The following is a 26,249-nucleotide window of genomic DNA, read 5'->3' on the forward strand; positions in this document are numbered from 1 at the left end:
GGGTATTTTGAATAATTCATACAGAAAAATCTATCAGTGCTTGAACCAACCATGAAGATTTTACAACCCAGAGCAGGTGGGATGCACAGCACTAGCTCTTGAGGTCCTTTCCTCATGGTTTGTTTTGGCCATAAATAGCTGGAGCAAGCCTGCGGTGGTACTAGACACAGTCTACTGACCAGCATTCTTTGTTTTTATCAGCACATGGGGCTCCAGACTAACCTTCCCTGGGAGGAACACGTACAAAGGGGGGCAGTGGAGCTGGGGAAGGGTCTGGAGCACAAGTCTGATGAAGAGCAGTTGAAGGAGCTGGTGGGGGCTCAGCCTGCAAATGACCTCCCTCTTTACAACTGCCTGACAGGACGTGGAGCCAGGTGGGGGTCGGGCTCTGCTCCCAGGGAACAAGGGACAGGACAAGCGGAAACAGCCTCAAGCTGTGCCAGAGGAGGTTTAGATTGGATATTTAGGAAAAATTTCTTCCCCAGAAGAGTGGTCAGGCTCTGGCACAAGCTGCCCAGAGAAGTGGTGAACTCACCATTCTGGAGGGAGAGTGTAGATGAGGTACTTGGGGACACGGGCTGGTGCTGGGGGAACAGTTGGACCCAGTGGTCTGAGAGGGCTTTTCCAGCCCATAGGATTCCATGATTCTGTGTCTTGCCACACATTTTCATACCCACCCACCCCCTCACCCCTTTTCTGTCTGACCCAAGCAGGTATGCAACAGATGGGAATACAGTAATACAACTGCAGCACTTTACCTTCAGGTAGGAAGGCAGCTCTGAGATGTCTTGCTGAAAAGTTCCTTGTTCTCCAAAGCATAGACAGAGGAGAGGGGGCATCAGGAGAGAAGGCTACAGGTGCTCTGGTGATTCACTACACACTCCATAGCAAAAAGGAAAAGCTGAGTTACTTTAGTGGGACATTTAAGAAAATGTCAGTCAAAGCTTCTTGTAGCTATTCACACTCTTCTCTGGACTTCACAGAAACAGAGCCAGGTGTGTCAGCTCATTGGGCCAAAGCTGTAAATACCTGGGTCAGGATTTCTCTTTTTTATGAGAATTATAAGGGTTATCTCAAGCAGTGTTTGTTCCACACTGCCAGCAGAAAACATCAATTTTTTTTTAAATAGTTACCTTTTTTAGAGAGAATATTTAGCAATTTTGACTAACACATCTCTGATAAAGGCTCCAGTTCTGTGGACAGGAAAAAGCAGACTCCATGGGCATACAAAACTTGCCACAGGAATGGGGACTGCAGCACAGCTTACTTGTAAGTAGCTTTCATAATTGACATTGGGTTTAGGGGCTGGGTGTTGAGCAGAAGACTTATTTAAATACTACATTTTTTATGTCACCAGCTTTTAACCAAGTTTTTTTTTATTATTATTCAGAAGGTTAATCCCTTTGCTTTAACAGAAAGAACTAACAGAAAGAAAAGGGGGAAGAAAAAAAATAACAATCTTATCCTCTTGAAAATCGTACAACAGAGAAGACATAACTTCTAAAAAGCAGTAAGAAACCCTAACAATAGAAGAAACCCCATACAAAAGATGCCTTTGTTTTTCAGCTTGATTTCCCCACAGCATCAAGGCTAAGGCAGGTACTCAGCACACACAGCAAATATGTGAGCTTACAGGTGTGGGTATTTGATGTGTCCCTATTCAAAGCTCTTGACCAATTTTAAAAAGCATGGGATGAGGAAAGCATGAAAATCCTAAAATTTTGTGAAGCAAAAGGTAAGGACAGATAAGAACTTACTCATACTTGCCATGAAGGCAAAGACTAACCAGCAGCATCAGAATTAGCAGAATTAGAAGAAAGCGACAGCAGCAAGGCTGGCTCAGCCCTGAGAGCCACCTGCTGCATCACAACAGGGGACTCCCTATCATCCCCACCTGCTCCAGGAACAAGGTAATCCTCCATAGCACCCCAACAGACCCAGAGGAGCTTACTCTGACAGCCAGAGGCAGGAGACAGCCCAGTCCTGCCCAAAGTTCCCTTTCCCACAGCCCTGTTTCCCAGGGCCAGGTGAAAGCTGTAACCCTGAATGCTCAGCAACTGATGTCTTGTAGGCTTGGCCACTCCAGCACACAATTAACTCTCTGGTGCTTTCCTCTAGCTGAAATACCTCCTCTTCTGCACTTGCTTAGCTGGCTTTTTCCAAACATAGATCTTCTGGAGGCAGGGACTGGGTTTCTTTCAGTGGAGGTAGATGGTGCAATGCACAGGTAACTTAGGGGTACTGAAGCAAAAAATTATATCTATACACATCCACAACTTGTAGTATGACTGTTCTGTAGTCACAATTGCTAATGTTAAAATAAAAAAATAAAAAAATAATTAAAAAAAAAAAAAAAACAAAAAAAAAAAACAAAAAAAAAAAAAAAAACAAAAAAAAAAAAAAAAAAAAACAAAAAAAAAAAAAAAAACAAACCAAAAAAAAAAAACACCCCAAGATAATTAGCTTGCTATGAATACAGCACCAACTGAAAGAAAACCAGGGAGCAAGACTTTGGCTCCATTTGATACATTCTGGAAATCAAATGGAGGAGATGATGGATACAAACATGCCAAGGACAACCACGGAGAAGTCAGGCACACCTGCTTCCCCAGCATCAGCATTTGTTTCTGCATTCTTCTGAGCATAATAATCCTCTCCCCCTACAAAACAGGCTCAGAAACAGCTGCCTGACAACAGAGCAATCATCTCTAGGCCCTGTATCCCCAGCTTGTCCCAACCAGAGTGTCCAAAGTGACCATAAATGGTTTCCTCCAGGTGGTAGCCAGACCAAAAACCTCACACACAATCTCTCCTGCCCCATCCATAGAGCAACAGGCTGCAAAGCAGATGAGGAAAAACACCAGCCCACATTTGAGCCCCTTTGTGTCCTGTGCTCCTGAGGCAGCTTTAGCAGTTTGAGAAGGAATCACCATGCTAACCCCACATGACAATCACCCTTATGAAAGACTTATCCTGAACTGACAAAACAAATTAATTGCTACTCCTGTGTGTATGTTCAGACTTGGCACATTAATTAACGTAAGACTTCTGCCCTTTGGGCTCATGCCAACAGTGGCTGAATTAATGACTGTCTGTGTGACGAGAGGTGGAGAGCTGAGGTATTGGGGTCAAATGGTCATTAAGTAACATACACAGGGACTCAGGGAGATAACAGCTCACCCCTTGGTCCTTGCTACAGTGGAACCAGAGCAGAACTTCACTCTCCTTCCTTTCCTGCTTCACATGAAGCTTTGGTTTCTCTGTCTGTTCATAGATCTCCTAAGTAAAGGTGCCATGCTGGAATAGGACTGTTTATGAGACGAGATGGTCTGATTTTGTGGGGCTAGAAGGCTGGTCCTGCAGGTATAAACTCACGGCTCCAGCAACCCAAGGATCCTACAGGCAAGAGCTTTGTGCAAACCTCCCAGTGAGGCATAGTTGATTTAAATACAAAACCAGAATCTCACTGCAGATTTTGATACCTGTACTCTATCTATTTGATGTTTTCACCCAGGTACCTCAAAATGCTGTTTGATTTGATCAGGGGCAGAGAAAGAAAAAGAAGGGAGATGGATGGGAGAAGCAATGCCGGAGGGAATAAGAGGACCGTGGGGGAGCTGCTGGCTGCTGCCAGACCCATCTGTTCATGCAGCGACGGTTCCAGGGTTGCTCCTCTTGCTACAGCTCACCTGTGCTTCCGAGCAGCGCCAGCTCCCCATCAGAAGCAGCAGGTTGTGATAAAGGCTTTGTGTGTCAGCGCCACGGAAAACCTGTGCCTGCTTTGTTCAATGCGGGAACAGCGTTAAAGCTGCCTGGCAAGAGGCTAAGGAAAAAAAAAAAAAAAATTCCCCTTTGAAAAACGTGAATCAGTCACTGACATTACAGCACGTGAAAGAAAACTCAACCCCGCGGATGCAGCGCTGAGAACGAGGCCATGAGGGAGCTTCCGTCCCCTCGCCTCTCCTCCTCCCGCTCTGCCACCTCCCCCGGGGGCCTGGCGTCCCCGGGGCACCGGCAGTCCCCGGCGGCGGGGAGGGGACAGCCCCTCACCCTCACGGGGAGCAGCGGGCAGGAGAACACCTGAGGGCGGGCCTGCCTGGCGTCACCCGGGGAGCTCCCGGGCACAGTCCCGTAAGGACTGGCGAGAGGAAAGCCCCGTGAGGCTGGGCTAGGAGCACAAAAGCGACTGTCCCGCCACCTCCTCCCCGTCACTGCGGGGCCGCTGGGCCGGGCAGCGCCCGCCCCCCACGCCTCAGGACTCCCCGCCCCAGCCACCCCCGCGCCGCCCCTCCGCCCTGCGGCTCCGCCTCGCCGCTGCGCGCGCAGCATTCTGGGTATTGCAGTCCAGGAACTCGGTCCCACTGCCGGCTGGCGCGGCGTGAAAACTACATCTCCCGGCGTGCCGCGCGGCGCGGCCTCCCCCGCCGCCGCGCCGTGTTGTTGCGCCCGGCCCGGCGCTCCCCTCCCGCCGCGCCTGGTGTCGCGGGGCAGCCCGGGGCGGCGGCGGCGGCTCCGTGCGCCAGGGCCCGGCATGGCGCTCCCGACGGCGGCGCAGCGCTGCCCGTAGGTGCGGCGGCGCCCAGGGCCGGGCGAGCCTGCGCGGGGCGGCCATGGGCCGCAGAGGGACCCTGAGGGTGCCGGGCGGGGCGCGCTGAGTAGCCCATGATGGCGAGGGGAACGCGGGAGGGGGGAGATCTCTGAGGTGTGAGGTGGGACGAGGTGTCCGTGACGGGAGTGGGGATAAAGGGCAGCTGTGGGGGCCGCGGCGTGACGGGGGATGCTGGGGTCGGGGGCCCTGGAGACGGCTGGGCCGAGGGGGCCGGGCTGGGGCTCAGCTGCTGCTGGGGTGCAGGGAAGGGCCGCTGAGGAGAGCAGAACTGAGGAGCGGCCGGGGTGGTGCGGGGTTGGTGCCCCCTGAAGAGGAAGGTGTGAGCAGCTGAGCTTTGCCAGTGGCTGTACCGGGGACAGTGGGAGCGGAGGAGTGCTCTCAATGAGGGGATTGCTGAGGAGGAGCAGGAGAAAAGGAGTGTCTGAGGATGATGCTGGGGAAGATACTGGGAGTGGTGGTGAGGCAAAAGAACTGTGGGGTTAGCTATAATACTGGGGAGCGTGCTGAGGTGATGGTAGGGGAAAATGGAGCCTGGGACTTGGTCAGTGTGTAACATTAGAGTGAGGTTCCTTGACACATCTGAAATTCATTTCTGTAAAGAATTGAGAAATGCAAGGAGGGCCTAGCATGCTTAGAACGTGTTGGCAGGTTCAAGGAGCACTTCAGATTAAGGAGAGAAAAAAGATGCAGGTAACTCTTCAGGGGAATGAGCCAGCTTCCAAGAATCTCGCTTGAGAGCTATGTATTCTTGCTTGTCACAGCTGACCAGTGGAGAAATCATCACTTTCCCGCTGTGCTGCAACATCCTAATCCTCCCTGATTTTGCAAAAAACCCCATCCTGTAGGCATGGCTCACCTGAGAGAATTTGCTAGCCAGGTAAGTGGTGATTAAAAGTTTGTTTTAAAACCCTCTTCAAGGGTTTACATAATGGTGTTTGCTCTTGATACAAGGGTTTCAAACGAAAAACCAGAAAATCACTTTTTGCCACTCTTTATCTCTATTGCACAGGTCTCAGCTTACTCCTGTTAGCTGATTGACCTGTGTCTGACTCTGTACCTGCTGTTGGGCTGATAGTGATGTGTTGCTAGCCATACAGAAAGTGAATTCTTCACCCACTTTGGAGCCTTTCTCTGGGATTAAGTGTGCTCTTTTTAGGGAGACAGGAGTCATTGGCTTTCTGAGCATTTTTTGGAAGGAGGAGTCTAGAAATGGGAACAGAAAAACTGTGTATGCTGGCCCTGCCAGACATACCTTTCTAAAGTGTTCATGGCATTAGTGTCAGAAAAATGGTGCTTGTAACCTTGCTGCATAAAAGGCAGTGATATTTGATACTGGGTCATAACTCTTCCAAGAGATCTCAGCCTCTGTGGATGTGGTTAAATGCTGCTGTTGTGATGACATTTTCACAAGAGGAGTGTGGAAAGATGATGCCAGGATTTGGGACTAAAAGCTAAACCACACATTAATAGTATTGGCTTGCATCTTCTTCCCTCTGAATTTGGTTGTGAGGTGTGTTTGATTATTGGCAGATGTCAATACTGAACAGAGGTCTTCTTACACCATGTTTTGGGGCATTATTCTGTTCTGCTCCTAGGTGTAGAATTACTAAAAGCTTTAGTGGTTTGAGCTAATGCTCTCTCTGAACCTTTACTGATTTAAAATTGATTTGCAATGCACCTTAGTTTGCATGCTGTCTTTCACATCAACTGTTTCCCCAAAGTGTGTATGGAATTAAATGTAAATATAATGCCTGGCTGAGTCACTGTACAGGGAGAGAAGGGGAAGGATACTGTCTGATTAGGGCTGACAACAGTTCTGTAGCTGCAGAGGAGGTTGCTCTGAAGCTTTTTTTTTTGTACACAGCATTCACTTATGAAGCTTATTAGCATTCTAGTGGTTTCAGCTCTGAATTTATTATGGAAATGTTAGGCATTCTCAGACCCTGTCATCCCATGACTGTCTGGTCTAGGAACAGAAAACCAATCTGTGTTGTCCATTCCTCCAGTCTTTTCAGGAATCCCTGGTGTAACTGAGGCTTGCTGGGAGGGCAGTAGGAACTGGTCTGAAGTTTTCTTTACTGGGATTTAGGGAGCAGAGGGAGGTGCTGTGAAAATCAAGGGACTAAGACTTGCCTTGGGCTGTCAGAGGCTTGACTTGTCTTTGATTCTCAGTTCTGGTGCTGGTGGGCAGAGTTACCTTAGGCCACTGCCCAGGCTGCTCTGCCTCTGTGGTGCCATTTCCCTGCCTCAGCTGGTTGTCTCCTCTCTTTCCTTGGCTCCCTTTGCTGTGAGCAAACAGTGCTGCAGGCCTGCAGTCTTGGTCTGAACCTCTATCTGCCAGGGGATGTATTTGTGTTAGTTACTATGTTTAAAGCTTTGATTTGAGCTGTGCTTCTAGATTTGTTGTTCCTTACCTGACCTTGGAGAAGCCATTGAGGGTTTTTTTTGCCTAAGTAATGCTTCATCTCCTGAAGCAAAAGATTACTGTCTATGAAGAGAGTTGGGAGTTTCAAACAGTGTTTCAAAGTGTTGAACACAAACTTCTCTCTTTTCTATACTCCAGAAATGTCCCAGGTTTTGGCAGTTGCAGAGAGCTATGCACAGATTTCATATAGACAAGGAAGCTTTCAAATTGTTCCAGATACAAAGCTGGTTTCACCAAAGAGACTGTTGGTAGCCCAGCGGTGAGTGTTCATCATGGGAAGTTGGGGAGCAGAGGAGGCAATGAGGGAAAGAGAAGAGCAGATGAGTTCTATTAAAACCAGCTTCCTTCTTCCATTGTGTTTGGCAGAGGAAGATTATGTTTGTTTGTTTGTTTGGCTGGTTGGAAAGTGCTGCAGTCAGAAATAACTCTAAATGTGGCTGTTGTTCCACATAAACCCTTTGAAGTTGCCACCCTCCTGGTCAGCTTCAGCTCATAAAGTATTGTGGCCTTGGCAATCTTCTGTTACAGAACTCTCCCATATAGAACAGTGATTCCAATTCCAACCTGCACCACATAAAGGAGTTCTCATTTCCAAAAGAGTTTAAGCACCCCTCAGTGTTTTTTTTTTTTTTTTTTTGCAACAAATGCAGGCATGATTCTTGCTCTTGAATATTTTGAGAGTAAGATCCAGCTGGACACAGCCCAGAGAGAAGATCTTCAGCTGGTTTAAATGGTGTTTGCTTCTGTTCCCAATATGCAGCTTATCTTTTCAGGCAGTAGCTTTGAAATGAGGGCAGATACTTACCCTTCTTCTCTAGTACTTATCCACATCTTCTCAAAGACTGTGGCTATCATGTCTCAGCAGCTGGAGGTGGCAGAGCTGCCAAAACCATTCTTTCCCCATGAAGCAGCTGGTGTTGCTGCCAGGCTCATCTCATAACACTGCAATTCCTAATAGCTGATGGCTGCAGTGAGTTGGTCTGTTTTAAAACATGGTATCATCAGTCAGGATGGCAAACACTCCCACACCTGTCAGGACAGAGCATCCTTCTTTCCTGTGCTGTGAGATTGGATCCCAGAGGGCAGAAGTGGAGCACATTACTGGGAAATTGTCATCATCCCTCTCATACTTGTTCCCTTCCTGCACTTGCAACTGAGCTGGTGCATTGTGTGCTCTCCCTCCAAAGGCTGACCAGGCCTGCCTGAGCCAGCTCTAGTGCCTGACTGCTCTCAGTGGAGAGGAACAGCAGCAGGCTTTTTGCTTCAGAACTGCTGCGTAACAGGCAGTCAGCCAAGGAAAAAGTTACAATGTAGTGATCATCCCTTAACAGCTTTACATGCAGTAGTAGAACAAGGAGCAGCTGCAGCTCCATTTTTCAGCTCTGATGGGTTCTGTGCATGTGGAAGAAAAATGGGAAGAGCCCAAGCTGGTGAGCAATTGCAAAGGTGACAGGTCCTAATAAGCTGCTTTGGGTTATCTGTGCTCATTTAAGCAGGTATAAAACATTTAATCTGCATTCTGTTGCTTCCTACTAATGAAGTTCCTGGTTGTAGCACTGCAATTCCAGAAGATGGATTTCCAGCCAGGGTGGTTCTCTAACAAGATGACTGGTACTGAGATGTCATATTTAGGAGAGGGAGGGATGGTGCTTGTTACACCTCTCACCGTGGTGCTTTGCAGGTGCAGGTGTTCTGGGGAAGGGAAGAGTCAGGAGTGCATCCTTCTCTCTCCTGACAGAGCAGTTCCACAGCTCTCCATTCTTGGTGGAACTGCATTTGTGCTGCTGAGTGCTGAGGCTTTTATGCCCACAGATCTGAGCATTTTTGTTTGTCAGCACAGGTCACCATGTGGTCTCTCAAACTAGATTTTTTTAATGGATAAGGGCTTTTGAACAATGTCCTGCAGACAGTACATCTTAGTTGGTTGTGGAAGTTCAGAGTTGCTGAAAATGCCACCTGGCAATTTCTTCTGTAGTGTCCACAATGGTAGTTCACAAGGTGTGCTCTTGAGCAGACACTGACCTGCTTGAATTGGGGATGGGCCTGTTTCCTCTTCCCTGTTCCCAGAAAGGGAAGAAATTAATCGGCAAACTGTGCTCCTCCAGCAGTATCTGGAGACTGTAAATGTGGCTGGAATTACTCTGTGGCCCTGTGCTGGCTCCCTGGGCTCTGTCTTGCTGGGTCTGATTTCTGCAGTTTTGGCCAGTGCATCGAGGGATGTTCATCCTCAGGCCCTCCAGAGAGTCAGACTCTTGCCCTGTCACCTGTGAGCTCTAGAGCATTTCCAGGTCACTACTGGGAAGGTAAATCCAGCACCTACAAACAAAGTGTCCTAATGTTTCCACCCTGGGAGTGGGCCTGTCTCCCTGCCCGTCAGTTGCATTGTTTTCCAGAGTCCCTTGGGCAAAATTTCTGTCTGCTTGTCAGAAGTTTTGTCTCCTTCACAGCACCTACCCAAATGTCTTTGTTCTACAGAAAACAGGATAAACCAACATCCAAGTCTGGAAGCTTGTTTACAAAGCTTTCCATGATTACAGAACCTGCCACATAAATTGGTGGTTGTCCCTAAAGCTGCCTGCCACAGCCAGTACTCTTATGTTTGATGTCTTGATCTGGAGAAATCAGTTCTGATTCTCTGATGTGCTCTACCAAGCTGAGGGGAGGAGCAGTTACTTCCACCTTGCTGTTTCTTAACTCATGGAAAAATTACATGGGAGGGAAGGAATGTTTTCTTGAAGGTTTGCTTCCCTGCAGTATTCATGTGGGTAGTGTTTCTTTTCTGAGCTGAGCAGGTGCTTCTAGGAGATGATCCTCTTCCTCTCCCTTCTCCCTGATGTGTGGGAGTGGCTGATGTGTTGATAGGCATTTTTAGGGTGCAGTAGGTCACTGTGCACAGTAATGTCTGGGGCACTTTATTGCCCCTTCCTCCAAGTTGGTTAACAGGTGGAAACTGTTCCTGGTCTGTAGTGAGCCTGGACTAGTCAGCCTGTTCTCCCTGCCAGTGGTCATCATTCTCATGTTGTCCCCTAATATTTCTCAAGCTTAAATCCTCTTCCCCCCACCTCTCTCTCTCCAGTCTCTGCTATGCATCTCCAGTTCTTATCTCTGAACATCCCTTCTAGTCTGTTTCCAGTGCATTTGTTCAAAGTACAGCCTGTTTGGGTGTTGCTATGGATGCAAAAGGATATTTGGTTATCTTTCTGTATCTTGGACTGGAGTTTGTGTGGAAATCCTGTTGAGTGAGTTGCCTGTAAAGATCACCTGGGTTTGGCTTATAGCAATGCACAGAAGGCAAACAACCTGTGATGACAGACTGGCTTAATCATTAAGCAACACCTTGGGCTGTTCAATGATGGCCTGCTGCTAGAACGTGATGTGAGATGGAAAAATGCAGCTTCTGTGTTCTCTGATAAAATCTGCCAACTCAAGGCCCTTGTGAGAAAGCACTCTCACTGGGGGACGTGTTGGAGGTGAGACTGAGAAGTTCTGGGTGTGGAAAATTCCTTCTAGTGGCTTGGCTGCTTCCTAAGGTCAGGCCATATTTTCCAGGGTTTTTTTTTCCCAACTATTAAAAAAAAAAAAAGGCAGAAAAACTAATCACAAAGAGCATTTCAGTAGCATGAAGGACCTCCTAGTGTGCAGGTGGACTGAATTAAATAGCATGAGAAAGTGACTGTGATTTCTTCCCTTTCTTACCCATACTCACCTTAATAAAAAATTAACTGTGCAGCTGCTGTTAAAAAAAAATCAGTATTTCTCTGTTAGTAACTACTTAGTTGATGTGCTTATCTAATGAAGGAGATGCTATTTGCCTTTGCATCTGAGGGTACCAGCTAGAGAAGAGGCTGGTATAGAAAAGGAGGTCAGGTAGGTGGAGTGTCCATTCTGCTCTCCTGCCTCCTCCTTGCTGCTGACCTTCCAAAAGATGTGAGGCTCCATCTGCCAACATCTGAGGAGAGCTGGGCTGGGTGCTGCCTGGAAATCAGGCTGCAGCAGAGAAGTAAATGTGAATTCATATTACTGTAACATTTCACCCTTCAGACAAGTAGGGAAGGGTGCAGATCTTTGTAATCATTTCAGTCTTTGAGTGCAGGAAGACTAACTAGGGGAACATTTTTATGGCCTCTTGCTTGTGTCCATGTTCTCATCCAGATCTCCAAGAGAAAGCTGGTTCTGGTACCCCTTGCTGGTCTGTATAGAAGTGTGAACAGATGCTTGCTCATGGAGCTGCTTTGGCACCAGCTGGTGCCTGCAGTTGAGCAGCCATGTCCCAATGGAGCTGACACTTTCCATAGTGGTATTTGCTGGCGTTCTCATGCTGGGCTTCCCTCCTTTTCCTCCCTCACTGTGGTCTGCAGGGTTGGAAAGCCTGTGGAAAAGGTTTCTTCAGTTCGAATCTTGGATATATTCTGTGCTAAGTTTCTAAGACTGTTTAAGATAGTGAGTATCTGGTGAATTTATCAACGTAGTAGGTGCACAGATATGGAGATGAGCTGTGTGGGTATGTGTGGTTCTCTGCAGCCCAGGAACTTAATGGAACTCTCCCATCTCTGCTTCATGGTTCAGCACTCCAGGGTGGATCCTGAGGAGCTGTTCACCAAGCTGGAGCGGATTGGCAAGGGATCGTTTGGTGAAGTGTATAAAGGGATCGACAACCGCAGCAAGGAAGTGGTTGCTATCAAGATCATTGATCTGGAGGAGGCTGAGGATGAGATTGAGGACATTCAGCAGGAGATCACCGTGCTCAGCCAGTGTGACAGTCCCTACATCACCCGGTACTATGGCTCCTACTTGAAGGTAGGACAAACCACGGTGGTTCCTTGCCAGTAGTTTGGGAATGGGGGTGCTGCTCTGTGAATGCTGCAGTGGATGGTGGCATATGGCACTGCAAGGTGATGTGTGAGTGGCAGCATGGCAGCAGGAGCGCTGGTGGCTCTGCTCGCTGCATTGATGTGCACTTAATAGCAGACTGGGCTTTAAGACACTTGCTAAGCACATGGAAATGAGGTGCCCTGTACTTTGTGGTACCAAGAGCAGGGCAATTCACTGGAGAGCAAGTTATTTGTTGAAGACTGAACTTTACCTGGTCTGACAGTTCTGGAAAGGAAGTTGATGGAATACTTTTCCAGAATAGCACAGTGTTAAGGCAGTACCTCTGAAAAAAAGAGGAGGTTGAAACTACTTCATCAGAAATGGTGAAAAGAATATGAATTGAATTTATGGAGGAATGCTAATACTGCTTCCATTGAGAGCAGGTTTAGGAATCTCTAATGGAAATAGTGTTGATCAGAAGTGGCCTATGCATGCTGGCTGCTGGAGATGAATGAGACAGTGGGACTGCAGCAAACAGTTCCTGAGCTCTTTGGGTCCTGAATATTCCTCCTTTATTTCTCAAAGGCCATAATGCATTTTCTCAGCCTTCTGCTGTGTTTAATGGACCTGCTGCTTATCTTCTGTTGGGACCCTGTAACCTCAGCATGGAATCTCTTCTCTGAGGAGTAAGAGTGTCTTGCTGATTGTACCCTTCATGCTGACAGCTCTATTAATGAGATCAAAGGCTGCAATGCTCCCCTGCCATTGCCAAGAAGGATTTATGCTGAATGAGCTGTTGGAGAGATGTTAAAGGGCTCCAACCTGGAAATAAGTTTATCTGTGGGCAGTCTGGTGCCTGTAGGGGCACTTGCCCATGTAAAACTGCAAACTGAGAGTTAGAAATGTGCTGGAGGCAGGTAATGCTGTGTCAGCAGAAAAGAGGGAGGTTGGGGCTCCTTCCTTAAGCCCCTGAGAACTGCAGTGTGCAGCATCTCTTGGACTATGTACAGGACTACTCTTGTGTCTTGCTGCCTTGTGGGTGTCTCACTTTTCTGTCTGCTTTTATTACTGTCTTTGCTCTTGATTTGTGCTCTTGCTTGCAGGGCACTAAGCTGTGGATAATCATGGAGTACCTGGGAGGAGGTTCAGCCCTGGATTTGGTGAGTAAGTGGCAAGTTCTGGACTATGAAAAATACTGAAGACTGGGTTTGTGAAGTATCCGTAAGCCTGACACTCACTTGCCACATACCATTGTTTTGGCAGCCCTGTGCCCGAGGGGTAAGCAGTGTAGGACAGATATGTTTGGTTATGCTTATCCCAGGACAGAGGGAATGTTTTCATGGAGGCTCAGCTGTCCCAGCACTGTTGTCCAGCATGCTGTGCTACTGTATGATGGAAAGAGTCAGTGAACTGAAAAGTGAGCACAGCCAGTTGGCTTTGAGCAGTGCAAATCCGTCCTTTACCTAGTCAGAGTCATGGTATTGCTCAGTGCTTGCATAGCTCAGTAAAGACATGGTCTATGATTAAGTTACCCCAAATTTTGAGAGAATACAAATGCAGAATTTACCCATAGGCAAAGGTCCACTGCACAGAATTTTTCTCTGTCACAGAATTCTGTCATGGATTTTTTCTCTTCTCTTTACGACAATAATGCCCATTTTTCCAGAGAGGTAACTAATGATGTAGGGAAAACTGCTGAGCCTGCAGTGACTTGGAGGAAGGTGTAGTGGGGAGCTGTCATCAGCAGCAGTTACCTGAGTGTCAGAACCTCAGTTGTTGCACTGAGAAGGCAGGACTTGGTTAGAGAAGAACTGATGGAAAGGAGAAGAGCTTTGATGCCATACTCCACAGCCTGCGAGTTGATATCTCAGAGGCTGAAATTCAGTACTTGCATGCTGACAGAGAGACCTGAACAAGAGAAACTGTTAAAATGTTCTGTTGGCCAATGTATTTCCAGGCTAAAGGGAGAGATGAACTGCTGTTTGTTTGGGAAGCCTTTAACAGACTGATGACTGGCAGAAAATCCCCCAAAGTTTTTCCATTGAATGCTGCTAGGTGCAAACACCAGCATTCTGCTTATAGCATGTGAATCAGGCGTGCAAGAAGGTGCTTCCTGCTAAGTACGACCTGCTTGGCCAAGGCTTCCAAGTAACAAACTGAGAGCCTGGAAAATCCAAGGCATCAGTCACCCTCTTTTAAGTCACCTTTCTGCCTTTTTTCAGCTGAAGCCAGGACCACTGGAGGAGACTTATATAGCTACTATCCTGAGAGAAATCCTAAAAGGTTTGGATTATTTACATTCAGAGAGGAAGATCCACAGAGACATCAAAGGTAAGATTGGAGAGCTCAGCTCCCTTTCTTGTAATGGATGTTAGTAACATAATACTCAGAGTTATTATATTCACCATAATCTGCAAGGTTTCAAAGACTGTTTCTCAGTTCTGCTTTTCTTGTTGGGTTGCTGTTTTCTGAATCTGATGCTTGTCACTGTATCACAACTCATGCTTTTCATGTCTTTAGGGTTTAGAGTAACAGTAAGGATCTGTAGGTCTCCTCTGGCACTTGGAGTTTGGACAAGTCAGGGAGCTGAAGTGAAGGAGACAATGAAAGGCATGCTCAAATATTAGCTGACTTGTGTCATTTGCTTTTCTGCTGGACCTCCAGGGTGTGTGTGCTGGTTATTGTGGTTGTAGCTCACAGCAGGAGTGAGCTGTCCTCATGCAGGGTTCACAGCCCTAGAAAATCAGGGCAGCTTGTGTCAGCTTATCCTATTGCTGTTTTTTATAGTCACTGGCCACGTGTAGTGTAGAGAGAGCTGGCATCTGCCTCTCAAAGAGCAGTGTCCCAGCAAGCCCAGAGCATCAAAGTACTGCAGGAGGATGGAGGGACAGTGCTGTGGAGCTGGGCCAGGGCCAGATGCTCACTGCTCCAACCCACTGCAGGAGGGGATGTGAGCAGGCAGGACACAGAAACCTCATGCAGGGAGATGGGGAGAGAAGATTTTGTTGTGTATGTGAGACTGCATGTTTCTAGCACTGCAAGATTTGTAGGGGTGTTGGCTGCCAGTGGTGGGGAAGTGCTGAAAGTTGTTAGGTAGAGTCTCAGAATGAAAACCCCCATTCCCAAACTTGCACAATGTTATAGTCTTGTGAGTGAGTGGGAGCTAGTACAAGAGTGGACCTTGATCTCTTTAGAAGGATCTGCTATTTAACCTGTGCTGAATGCTACTTTGGGGAAAAGAAGTCAAGAGCATTAGAGACTGTGTTACCCTCCCTTCTCTGTGTGGCCAGGAGTCACATCTAATTGATGGTGTGGCCCTTCACATCTACTCCCTGCTTCTACCTTAGCAATATTCCCCTTCTGATCCAACAAAGTGCATGAGCTTGTTCCATGTTACCCAGTGGTGTTCAAAGCACGAGAATGGGTCTGAAGCTGGAAATCCAGGCTGAGGGTCATCACTGGGGTGAAGGAGGATGCCACAGGAAGGCTCTGCTCAGTATTCAGTTCTCTTTGGGCTGGAGGTGATTCAGAGGCCAGCAGACTTAATTGCTTATTTGTGCATACAGCTGCCAATGTGCTGCTCTCGGAACAAGGAGATGTGAAACTGGCTGACTTCGGGGTGGCTGGACAGTTGACAGACACCCAAATCAAGAGAAACACCTTTGTGGGGACTCCATTCTGGATGGCACCAGAGGTCATCAAACAGTCTGCTTATGACTTTAAGGTGAGCTGGGAGCTGGAGGATTGCTGCTTGGGGCTACTATACATGAGGTGGTGCTAGACAGAAACAGGGATTGGAAGTGCTCTTACTGCAGGAATTATTCTTTTCTGTTATGATGCAGAATCTGCTGGAGAAATTTGTGTATTAGACATGAAATGTCCCATCTGATTTATGTGATTAGCTGTCCTAAAACTGTGCTTCCATGTTGTAGAATTATTCCTTGCTGTTCTGTGTTCTTCTTCTTCTCTTTTCCAGGCAGACATCTGGTCCCTCGGAATTACAGCCATTGAACTAGCAAAGGGAGAGCCTCCAAATTCTGACTTGCATCCTATGAGGGTTCTCTTCTTGATCCCCAAAAACAACCCTCCAACACTTGAGGGTCACCACAGCAAGCCCTTCAAGGAGTTTGTGGAAGCCTGCCTCAATAAGGATCCTAGATTTGTGAGTATTGCTGCCCACCTGTGAATTTGGATAAAGGCCAGCAGAGGTCAAAAATGCCTTCAACAGGAAGGTTCCAGAATCGCAGAGAGAGAGAGAGAAAATTGCTGAGGTTACAGGATGGACATGTGAGCCTGGCAGGACTTCCTTGTGAGGGGACGTGGAGGGGCGAGCACTGATCACTTCTCTCTGATGACCAGCAATGGGACCTAAGGGAATGGCGTGAGGCTCTGTCAGGGGAGGTTTAGGTTGGATATTAGGAAAAGGCTTTTCCCTCAGAGGGTGGTTGGGCATTGGAATAAGCTCCTAAGGGCACTGGTCATGGCCTCAAGGCTGCCGAGAGTTCAAGGAGTGCTTGGATAACACTCTCAGGCACTTTGTTGGGGATTGGTAGCATTGTTGGGGGCTGTCCTGTGCAGGGCCAGGAGTTGGGTTTGATGATCCTCGTGCATCCCTTCCAGCTCAGGATATTCTGTGATTCCAGCTGAGTCAGTGAGCTGTGTGTTTAGTGTGCAGAGATGCTTAGATGTGACGTGCTTTCCTTATCTGCTCCAGAGGCCGACAGCTAAAGAATTGCTAAAGCACAAGTTCATCACACGCTACACCAAGAAAACCTCATTCCTAATGGAGCTGATCGATCGATTCAAACGCTGGAAGTCAGAAGGCCATGGGGAAGATTCCAGTTCTGGTGACTCCGACATGTACGTACATGTTTTGTATGGAGGGATGGCCCTGCTGCCCCTGCTTGCCCCAGGGTAGCCTTCTGCAAACAGCTCGGGTCCTTTTCCCACCTGAGATCTTACCTTTGTGCTTTCATTTGTGGCAGCAAGTGAGTGCTGCCTGAAGAGCCAGACTGTTACCTCCTGTTCAGTGGGACTCTGTTCTCTGTTCCGATCTTAACCTGTGGAGCCTCTTTGCTGGGTGTAAGGAATCAGAACACTGACACAAAACATTTAGTCTGCGTGTAACCAGTAGAAAAGGGCTCTTATTGCCTGTATTTTTATGCACCCTTCATTAACTACCAGAGGTCCAGGCTTTAGCAGCTGTGGCAAGGGCTGTGTTGGTGTGTATGTGTACTCAGGGGTAAATCTTTGCACTGCCATGCAGGACAATCAAGTTATGGGCCTTGGGTGGAGAAAGGGCACTTCATTGCCAGAATGGTGTCACAGAGCTGCTCTTCACCTGTGACAGCACTCAAGTGACCAAGCAGTCAGAGGAATTGGCTTATGACATCTAAGTCTGGCCCTCGCATTGTGAGCTTGGGTTGTCTTGAAATTCTCTTTAATTTAACTAGCATTAGAAACTTCTTCAAGCTGGCTGGATCAGAGAGGTGATGTGATGGTTTGGAAACATGATGTAGTGCTTAGCTCAGATCTCTTTGATGCTGTATAGGTGCTGTAGAGACTGAAGTGGTTTCTCTTCAGAATTTTTTCTGGGATAGGGAAAAGCGTGAAGGCCTGCAACAATATGGCAGTCAGGTGGGGAGAACTTGTGATTCTGGGAAAGTATGGGCAAACCCCCAATGTATGGAGCTGAGGCTTTGTCTTGACTTTCCCCTTTTCATTTGCAGTGATGGAGATGCAGAGGATGGAGACCAAGGTCCAATCTGGACATTCCCACCAACCATTCGCCCCAATTCCTTGAGCAAGCTGCACAAAGGAATGGCTCTTCATGGTTCCCAAAAGGTCTGTGTGCTGTCTGGTCTTTCTCAAGTGGATTGAACTAACATGAGCTTTTGGGTGCCTTGGGGAAGCCACCAGGCCCTCATCTTCTGTCTGAAATTTATTTCAGTCTGGCACCAAGGGCTGGTGCTCCAGAGTTGCCTCTTCCACATAGCCAGGGTATTGTGATTTGTGACTTTTCCAGGATCTGGTGATGTTCTTTGTAATGCTGTGAATTCACCAAAGGCTGAGTAAATCATGTGCCCTTGCTTGCCTGTAACTTCTTCTCTTGTTGCTTTCCAGCCTACTGAGCCCATCAAGAGGCAACCACGGTCACAATGTCTCTCCACACTTGTTCACCCAGTTTTTGGGGAGGTGAGTAGAACCTTCTTGGTGTCTCTGCTGGTTGGAGATGAAGAGATACCTGACATAGATAAGTAAATGGGAAGGATTTGGAGAAAGGTGGTGTGGAGAGGTGTCTGGTGGGGTTAAAGGACTCTGAAGCATTTGTACCAGTTCAGAGGGCTGGACCATATGTGTGGAAAGTAAGTGTGTCCCTGGCATGTCCTCCTGAAAACACTTGTCTTTGGAAGAAAGGCATTACCCTTCTGGTAATCTGTGTTCTGGTGAGGATCTGATAGAGGAGTATCTGTCTCTTACCTGCATCTTAGGCTTGCTGATGCCTGGGCAGCTCCAGACCCTGATGTCCATGGCTGAAGTGCAGCTCCTGTTAGAGCAGAGAGGTACTTGAGCTGCCTGTCACTGTGCATGTCCGAGCAGACATGCATGTGCATGACAGAGTTACTGAGGGGAAGGTAGGTGGGTTAGAGCAGGAATTGGCTTTGCTGGTTACTAGACCATTTCTTGATCTGTGCAGACTGCTATTGGTAGAATGCCAAGACCAAGGAGTTCCCTGCCACCTAGCTTCAGGAAGGCAGGCAGAGAAAATGGATTTAGAAAACCTAGCCAGTTCTCCTGCCTTGTGGTCTGGATGGGGATGTGGAGTTGGAGTAAGAGCTGCCATTAATGATAGGATGGTGTGTGTATCAGCAGAGACGTGACAGCTCACCTTTCCAGCTGGGTGATGTTGTCAGGGAAGAGGAGGATAATCATAAGGTGGCTGCTGGCTATGAGCTCTGGTTGCTCTTCTCAGCAGAAGGGTAGGAAAGGTGATTATGCTTTGGAAGAAATCAATTAGATGCTGCATGTCGGGGTTCTGTTCTTGAGATGCTGGTGACAGATACATTTTCTCTGGTCCTGACGAGTTCCTCTTCTGGATCCTGATGGCATGGCCCAGCAGAGAGCTGTGCTTTTTCCAGGAATAGTTTCTGGACTTAACTCTCTCTTCTCAGGTCTGCTGCTATGTGGAAGGAGGGTTCGCTGCATGGCAGGAACCAGAGGTCATTCTGAAAAGCAGGCTCTTGAGACCACTCCACTTTGGAAATTGGGAGTTTATCTAGCTGGCCTCTCTGTGCTCCACAGGCCTTGAGGCCACAGTCAGAGCATGAGGCCAGTGACCTGGGTCTTGTAGGCCTAGAGCTATGAGATGAAACCACATTAAAACCATGTTGGTTTGTGATGCAGTTTGTTTGTGCAGCACAGTCACTGATGTCTGGGTCTCTGTTCAGTTTAGGAGCCTCCTGGGGCAGAGTGCTCAGGGCAGTGACTGTAAATGCATTTTGTGCTTTTCTTTACTCACCTTGCTGCACCACTTCCAGGCAGGAAGTGGCTTCTTGGACATTTCATTTCTGCTATTTTGATTCCCTTGCCCCAGTTTTTTGATCCCCCTTTCCTTTGATGAGACTTTTGCTGGCTCTGAAGATCTCACTGAACAAAATTAGGAGCAGGAAGCGTTCTGGGCAGTCTCAGAAATAACCTGGGTTTTGTGAGCAGTGGAGGGGGCTTGAAAGAGAACCTCTCCAGGTGAAATCTGCTTTGCTGTTGCTTGCTTGTGTTATTTCTTGCTATTGGTAGGAAACTAGAACTGAAAACTTTGTCCTCCTCACTGTTGTATGATTGCACCTTAAACCAGCTAGGCTCGATCCCCTCTTTCCCTAAAGGGGCTGAAGCTGGGCTTTGTGAATGGAAATCTGACTGAGATGTTCTTCGTAATCTTTCATCTGCCTTTCCTGCATGTGTGTTATTGGGTGTAAACATTGAGAACAGCTCATGAGGAGTCATTAACAGGTGTGGACAGCTACAAATCTGGAAGCATTGTGGAGCAGGGAGGTAAAATGATTTTTTGGGCCTGGTAAGGTTGAGCTCAGTGCAGTGCTCTAACTCCTGCAAGCCTCCAGAGAGCTCTTCTGCAGTGGGAAGAGACAGCCCAGCACACACAGCTCCCATCACAGGCTGCTGGGCAAGCTGAAGTTCAGGGGCTTGGCATCAAAGGCTGATGATAAAGTGACTCCTTACCTCCAGGACAGACCCTGTGCTTATTCTGAGGCAGGCAGGCTTTGGTAGGTACACATCAAATCCTTGGCTTTAGCATCACAACTCTTTTTGGCCTAAGAAATCTGTATCCTTGATATGTTGCCCTCCATGCCCCTGCCACTTCTGACTGAGCAGAGGAGTGTGTGGGTTGTTCCCACAGCTTTGTGGTAGGGAACAGGTGCCCCACTGAAGAGGCAGTGGCCCTTTTTGGCTGGGAACTGTTTGTTCCCAGCAGGGGACTTGGTGCACAGGAATGACTGCAGCTGCAGATTAACATTCACATAGTTCTGCTTTCTGAGAAAAGGTGAGCTCCAACAACAGGAAAGGCTGATCCTAGAATTGAGGCAAAGAACTGCAAGGCTTATGTAAAGCCCTTTAATCAGCAGGGCCTAATGAGAGCTTAATTGAACTAGATCAGATGTTGCTTGTTCAGCAAATGCTTGAGTTGTTCAGCTCCTTGTGTGATGGTGCTCTGGGGAAGGGGCTGTCATATGAGCAGCTTGTGGGAAGAAGATGGGGAACTATTGCTGGGGTTAGAAATGTAGGATTTCCAGCAACAGGCTCCTTCAGGCCCAGCACCAGTGACCTGTGAAGCATTCCTTCTCAACAGAGCTGTGGCTATTTCAAATTAACAACTGGAAACATGTGCAAGTAGAGGCCTAGTCGGAGTGCAGTAACCATGAGAGATGTGAACTGATGAGGGAGGGTGCTGTGTGTGGAGGTCTTGATGTGTGGACTTTCTTTCCCTAACCCCTGGGTAAAGCTGTCTTAGAGAGGAGTGTTGGAGGCCAAGGGGCTCAGGATCCCTGTTGTGGCAGTTTTCTGCCTTGGCTTCCCAGTCACTAGAAGCAACTCAAGACTTTTTTGTGGCTGTTAAAAGCAGTGGTGACTAACTCCTGGCACTGGGTATATTCTGCCTGTGAGCCTGTGCGTGTGTCTGGGTGCTGGGCTGTCATTAGCAGCAAAGGTGATTGTACTGCTTCAGATACACCTGGAGTTCCTTGTGCTGATAGGAGTTTTCAGGGCTGTTGGTCCATTTCTTACAACATTTAGTTAGTTTAAGAGTACATCCTGTTAGGTAAGGGCTTTGATTGCCATTAGTACCTGGAGGCAGATTTGAAGCCCAGACATTGGACTTCTACCTTGCAAGGTAGACCTACAAATGAGCTCTTTTTGGTTCCTTTAAGTGGAATGTGGGTGCCCTCCTACACCCTGGTGGAGTCCTAATAAGAGGGAAAGGGCCTTCATGTCAGTGCTGCACTTCTTGACCAGTGCTTTCTGCAGCAAAATGAGGACCTAATGCCCTGTTTCTGGGTTGCAGCTCAAAGATAAGCACAAGCAGACTGGAGGCAACGTGGGAGCCATGGAGGAGCTGGAGAACGCCTTCAGCTTGGCCGAGGAGTCCTGCCCAGGCATCTCTGACAAACTGATAGCACACATGGTGGAGCGGGTCCAAAGGTGAGGGAGTGTCCTGAGGGTGAGCTGGGGCAGAGCTGGCACTGAACCAGCGGCTCCTGTGCTCAGGCTGTGCAAAGTCCAGGCAGACAAAAGTGCCCTCCTAGCTCCTGTGGCACTTCTTCTAACTGATTTCATTTAATGGCAACAGCTCTTTTGCCTCAGAAGCCTTTCCTCACACTGGACGGCTTTCTGTAGTGTAGGTGTATGTTGTAGGGCACAGAAAGATGCTGCTGTTTACCTTCATTTTTCACATAAATCTGTGTACACATGGTGTCCTGCTGGTCCCATTACCCAGGCAGCAAGGACTATGCAAAATGTAGTTGGGATTGCTTCTGGGATAGAAAGTTTCTGTTAATAAATATCTATTTCATTGCAAGGAATGTGCTTTAAAGCACTACGTGCAGCTACGTGCTTGCCCACCTTTAGGTGTTTGCAAAAGTGTGCTTCTCCTGAAAAGAATTATTTATTAAACCAGTGAGGGAATGTAGTCTGGTAGAATTTAGTTCTTTGCTGGGTCAAACTTGGCTCCACTGCTGGCCCCAAGTCCAGTCACATCCATGTGTTGCAGATAGCAGCACAGCTAACCTGGTTGCAGATTTATCAGACTTTATTTAACATGAATTTGGCTTTTCTCTCTTTCACTGCAGGCTATCCTAAATCTCACCCTCACCTTACCATGAGAGAAACTTTACATTTGGCTCCTCCCTGGTTAACAGGCTGGAAGTGTTTTACCATACCAAAAGAAACTGTTCTGTGCTCTGGCTGCCCTTATAAACACAACCCAAACTATGCAGTCTTTACACCCTTGAACTTAGGCTTTCGAAGCATTTCTTTCTCGTGGGTTAATCTTTGTGCCTTGTAACTCAAGTACCTATTGAATAGAACAGAATCACTAAGGTTGGAAAAGATGTCCAATATCGAATCCAGCCTTTGATCACCACTGAGTCAGGCTAGACTAGCAGGTTGACTGGTAGTCAGGTAGACTAAGCAGGAGATGCACGTAGATGTGTGTGGGTGACTGCAGCCAGGTAAATGTTTCAGCATCCTTCACTTCTGTCAGCCTAGAAATGACACTGCTGGGCAGGGCAGAAGCACAAGATACTTGTTTTTTTGAGGGGCTTGCAAAACCTCAAAGACCTGGTTGCTTTCTTACCATAAAACATTAGAGGTGAAAACTTCTTATTAGGTTGGAACTGAATCTTGAAAGCCTGAAGAAATGTCAAACCACCTTGACTTCCTGTTAAAAGTGCTGCTTTTGTCCGTCAGGACTGCAAAAACTGGCAGTGGCAATGGGAGTGGGGACAGACCCACCCAGTCTGACCCCTTCCCCCACAGCCCTGCTGGTGGGTGCCTGTGGGCACCATTCCAGGTGAGTGCTTCCAAGAGCCAGCACTGAGCAGTTGTCCCTTGTTAACTCTTCCTTGCAGGTTTTCACACAGTCGGAACCACCTGACCTCTGCCCGCTGACACTCACGTTCCCTGCTGCTGTTGTCAGGGGGGAAGGATTTTTTCCAGCTTCATAAGAACTACATCTCTAATCTAGACCACCATCTGTTGGATGTGACATTGTGATGGACCCCAGGACATTTCAGAGCCTTCATGTTAGCCGTGTTTCCATGATAACCCAGGGTGGGGTTTGCAATGCAAGTACAATTTAGACCTTTTTCAGAACCCAAGATGGGTGGTCTAATTGTTTTTACAATGTAATCAATGCAGTTTTTAATTGTTTTCCTACAATGGATGTGTCCATTTTGGCTTGGTTTGATTCACAGCTTGTTTCTGGTAAATGCCTGGCTGCTGGAAAAAGGGAGATTCTCTTCCACTGATCTATGTTTCACAGGCAAGTCTGATGGGTTTAGTCTCCTGCCCTTCCTAAAGAAGTGTTGTGAGCAGTCTTGTGTGAGTGCAGGGATGTTGGGAAGCTCTCCAGGCATTTAGGGCCTCTGGGGGAGTCAGAGCAGCTCTGCAGTTGTTCTGGAGGATCGCTTCAAGCCCTTCACACACAAGTAACACCACTTTCCAGTGCTGCAGCAGCTGAGCTGATACACGGTTGCTCTTTCCCAGCCTGTCATTTCATAGGAGGAGGGGTTTGCTGATTGTTCTTTTCTTGGCTCTGGGACATCATTTTGTATTAGGCCTCAGTTCACCTACTTCAGGCAACAGCAGAACTTGCCTTGGGTCCCCAGGGAACAGAAGACAAAGTGGGTCTATTTGCTGTGGGAGCTGGTGGAGTTCTGTCCTTGGTGCTCCTGGCAGCTGAAGTAGCTGACAGGCAGGCTGGTCTGAGCTGTGCAGGCCCACAGGGGCAGAAGGGTTAAAAAGGGGAGAGGGAGAACACAACAGCTGCAGACATCAGCAAGGCTTTGGTTCACAGGGCAGAGGGACACTACAAAGCAGTTTTTGATGCAAGAGCCTGTGCTCTACAGGAAGACATAAACTGGATGGCTCACAGCAGTGTAGTAGGGCTGGGGATTCCCAAAAGCTGCTCTAGGCCTTCCTCTCCTCCTCAACTTTCCCTTTGTGGCTCCTCCTTCAGCCTGGGATCCAGACTCACTGCAGCCAGGGCTCTGCTCCAGCTGACAAGCTGGGGTGGTGTTTGGTAGCAGAGAAACTAAAGCATCTACTGCTGTGTTGGCTGCTTAAGGTATCGCAGCAGAGCCATCCCCAGGATCTTTGCTTTCTGTACCATACTAGTTTATAAAGCAAATCTTTAATTCAGGTAAGCACACAGATCTTAAATCTACATTTTAAAGGTCTAGAAAAGTAGACTTAGGAAAATAACCCCTGATAGCTGGTTGCTTAGAGAGCTGCTCTCTAATTGAAAAGAGATTCCCATGAAGTCAGCAAGAACTCAGTTACCCAGATCTTTCTGTCTGGGTGTTTGTATGTGGATGATATGGCTCACCCCAGAGCCACTGAGAACAAAGGCTGGAGCTGTTCAGCTTTTTTTTTATGGCAGGCCACTTGGTTAGAAACAAGGCTTGATTTTTGGTACTTAGATTCAGACCTGCAGATTTTAAGTGCTGGGCTGCCAGTAGCTCAGGGGGACCATAAGTTCCCTGATCCTGGTGTATGGTGTTCACTTTACCTTATGCCTATCCTTTATTTATCCTGATGGATAAATCCAGGCTCAGCAACACTATGAACTTGTACAGTAGAGAAGAGGTGCTGCTGTGGGCTCTCTGATGCAGAGCGGTGTTCTGTGGTGAGAGCCAGCTCAGAGCTTGCAGTTAGGAAGAACAGAACAAACCCACTTTTCCCTCAGGAGAAGTTACTGTATAGACAGGAGGCTTGGAGAGGGGGAAGGCAGAGGCTGCAGGCCAGCACAAGGGGCCCTGCTGCTTTTAAAGTTGCTGTTCACAGCAGTAGCAAAGGTGTTGATAAGGTACCTGTGTCGTTACTTGCATGCTCTGCAGTGTAACGAGGAAACTTTTTAAAGGAAACAATCCCCACACCTTCGCCCAGTATTCAAAGCAACAATGGGTTTAGTTTTCAAAAACATTGAAAGGGATCTGCCACTTTCAATAAAGTAACAAAACAAATGAGGCTGGTGTAGCTGTGTTATTGGGGGAAAAGGATTGGTTCCAGCTGCTTTTCTCTGCATTCTTCTTGGTCTTCCCCCACATCTTCCTCATGCATCTATAACAGAGGCCCCAGAGACAGAGCCAAGTGCTCTGTGTGCAAGGATAACAGCTGCAGGCACATCAGTGTCTTCTGCTGGCACTCCAGGAAGCCCACACTATTGGCAAAGGTACAGCTGTGCACTGGAGGTTTTTGCTGGAGTTTGTTCCTTATCTGCAGTCTTTAAACTCGGGCTATGGGGGATCTCTGCCTTCCTCTTGGGCCCAGGTGGGACAGGGGCTGCCCAGGGAGGTGGTGGAGTCTCCATCTTTGGGGATAATCCACTACACAGATGTGGCCCTGCATGAGCAGGGGTTGAACCAGGCAACCCTGAGCCTGTGTGACCTCAGTGACAGAATGAACACTTTGGAGGTGCCACTTTAACCGTGTTTAAACCCTTGTGACTGTCCTTCCCCTGGCAGGAATAAAGGAATCTGCAGTGCTCCTCATCTGTTTTTCCCTTGGAGCCAAGAAGTGGAACTGATTAATGTACTTCTGACAATCTTTTGGGGGGAATTTTGCTAAATGCCACATGCTCAGCTCAGCAGGCTGTTGCCAGGACAGTGGTGCTGAGCTGGCCTCACCTGCAGCTGGAGGGCAGAGGCACTGGTGAGAATGCAGAGCTGTGTGGGTGGGTGCAGCTTGTAATTGTAGTGGTGCCTTATAAAAATGAAAGTCTGACAGCACCCAGGCACTCACCCTGCCCAGCAGAGGACCTGGCTCCTGGCACAGCCCTTGTCCATTGGCACAGCCCTGGTTCTGTGCCAGGCACAGAATGCCTGGAGCCCACGCCTGCTGCTGCTTCAGCAGAGCTAAAGCTGAGGTGGGGCCAGTGTGAAACACTTCACTGGTGTAAGAGAATCACTTCTCTGACCAGGGAGAAGGCAGCAGGCACCAGAACAGCTCTGGTCTGTTACATTCAGTGTGTCAGGAGTTACTGCACAGTCTGTGCACAATGAAGCAGGGCTGTGTTACCCTGGATGGAGGTCAAGCATGAAGAGGCAAAACCCACTGTAGGGGTTGTTCAGCCTGAAGAAGGCTCCAGGGTGACAAGGGGGGGAATGGCTTCAC

The 26,249-nt window shown here is 48.0% G+C and overlaps 1 protein-coding gene and 1 long non-coding RNA gene across 3 annotated transcripts; one reads left to right on the forward strand and one right to left on the reverse strand.

The window, feature by feature from the left end:
- Window positions 1-1,850: 1,850 nt before the first annotated feature.
- LOC128812269 (uncharacterized) lies at window positions 1,851-4,251 on the reverse strand. Its single transcript, XR_008438672.1, has 3 exons — window positions 4,051-4,251; window positions 3,690-3,823; window positions 1,851-2,308 (listed from the first exon to the last, which is right to left on the reverse strand). It is a non-coding gene; the product is annotated as an uncharacterized LOC128812269 (long non-coding RNA).
- Window positions 4,252-4,466: 215 nt separating this feature from the next.
- On the forward strand, window positions 4,467-25,662 carry STK25 (serine/threonine kinase 25). Of its 2 annotated transcripts, none has more exons than XM_053986089.1 (12): window positions 4,467-4,567; window positions 5,371-5,486; window positions 11,601-11,831; window positions 12,950-13,006; window positions 14,069-14,177; window positions 15,413-15,570; window positions 15,823-16,008; window positions 16,561-16,706; window positions 17,576-17,690; window positions 17,970-18,041; window positions 21,421-21,557; window positions 22,985-25,662. In XM_053986089.1, exons 2-12 carry the CDS (start codon window positions 5,457-5,459, stop codon window positions 23,022-23,024), a joined length of 1,281 nt encoding a protein of 426 aa, XP_053842064.1. In that variant the 5' UTR covers window positions 4,467-4,567; window positions 5,371-5,456; the 3' UTR covers window positions 23,025-25,662. The 2 variants fall into 2 exon arrangements, with proteins under 2 accessions (XP_053842064.1, XP_053842065.1); XM_053986090.1 differs by having other exon boundaries at window positions 4,467-4,563.
- The last annotated feature ends 587 nt before the right edge of the window (window positions 25,663-26,249 follow it).

Source organism: Vidua macroura, chromosome 10 (genome assembly GCF_024509145.1).
Source record: "Vidua macroura isolate BioBank_ID:100142 chromosome 10, ASM2450914v1, whole genome shotgun sequence".
NCBI lineage: Eukaryota > Metazoa > Chordata > Aves > Passeriformes > Viduidae > Vidua > Vidua macroura.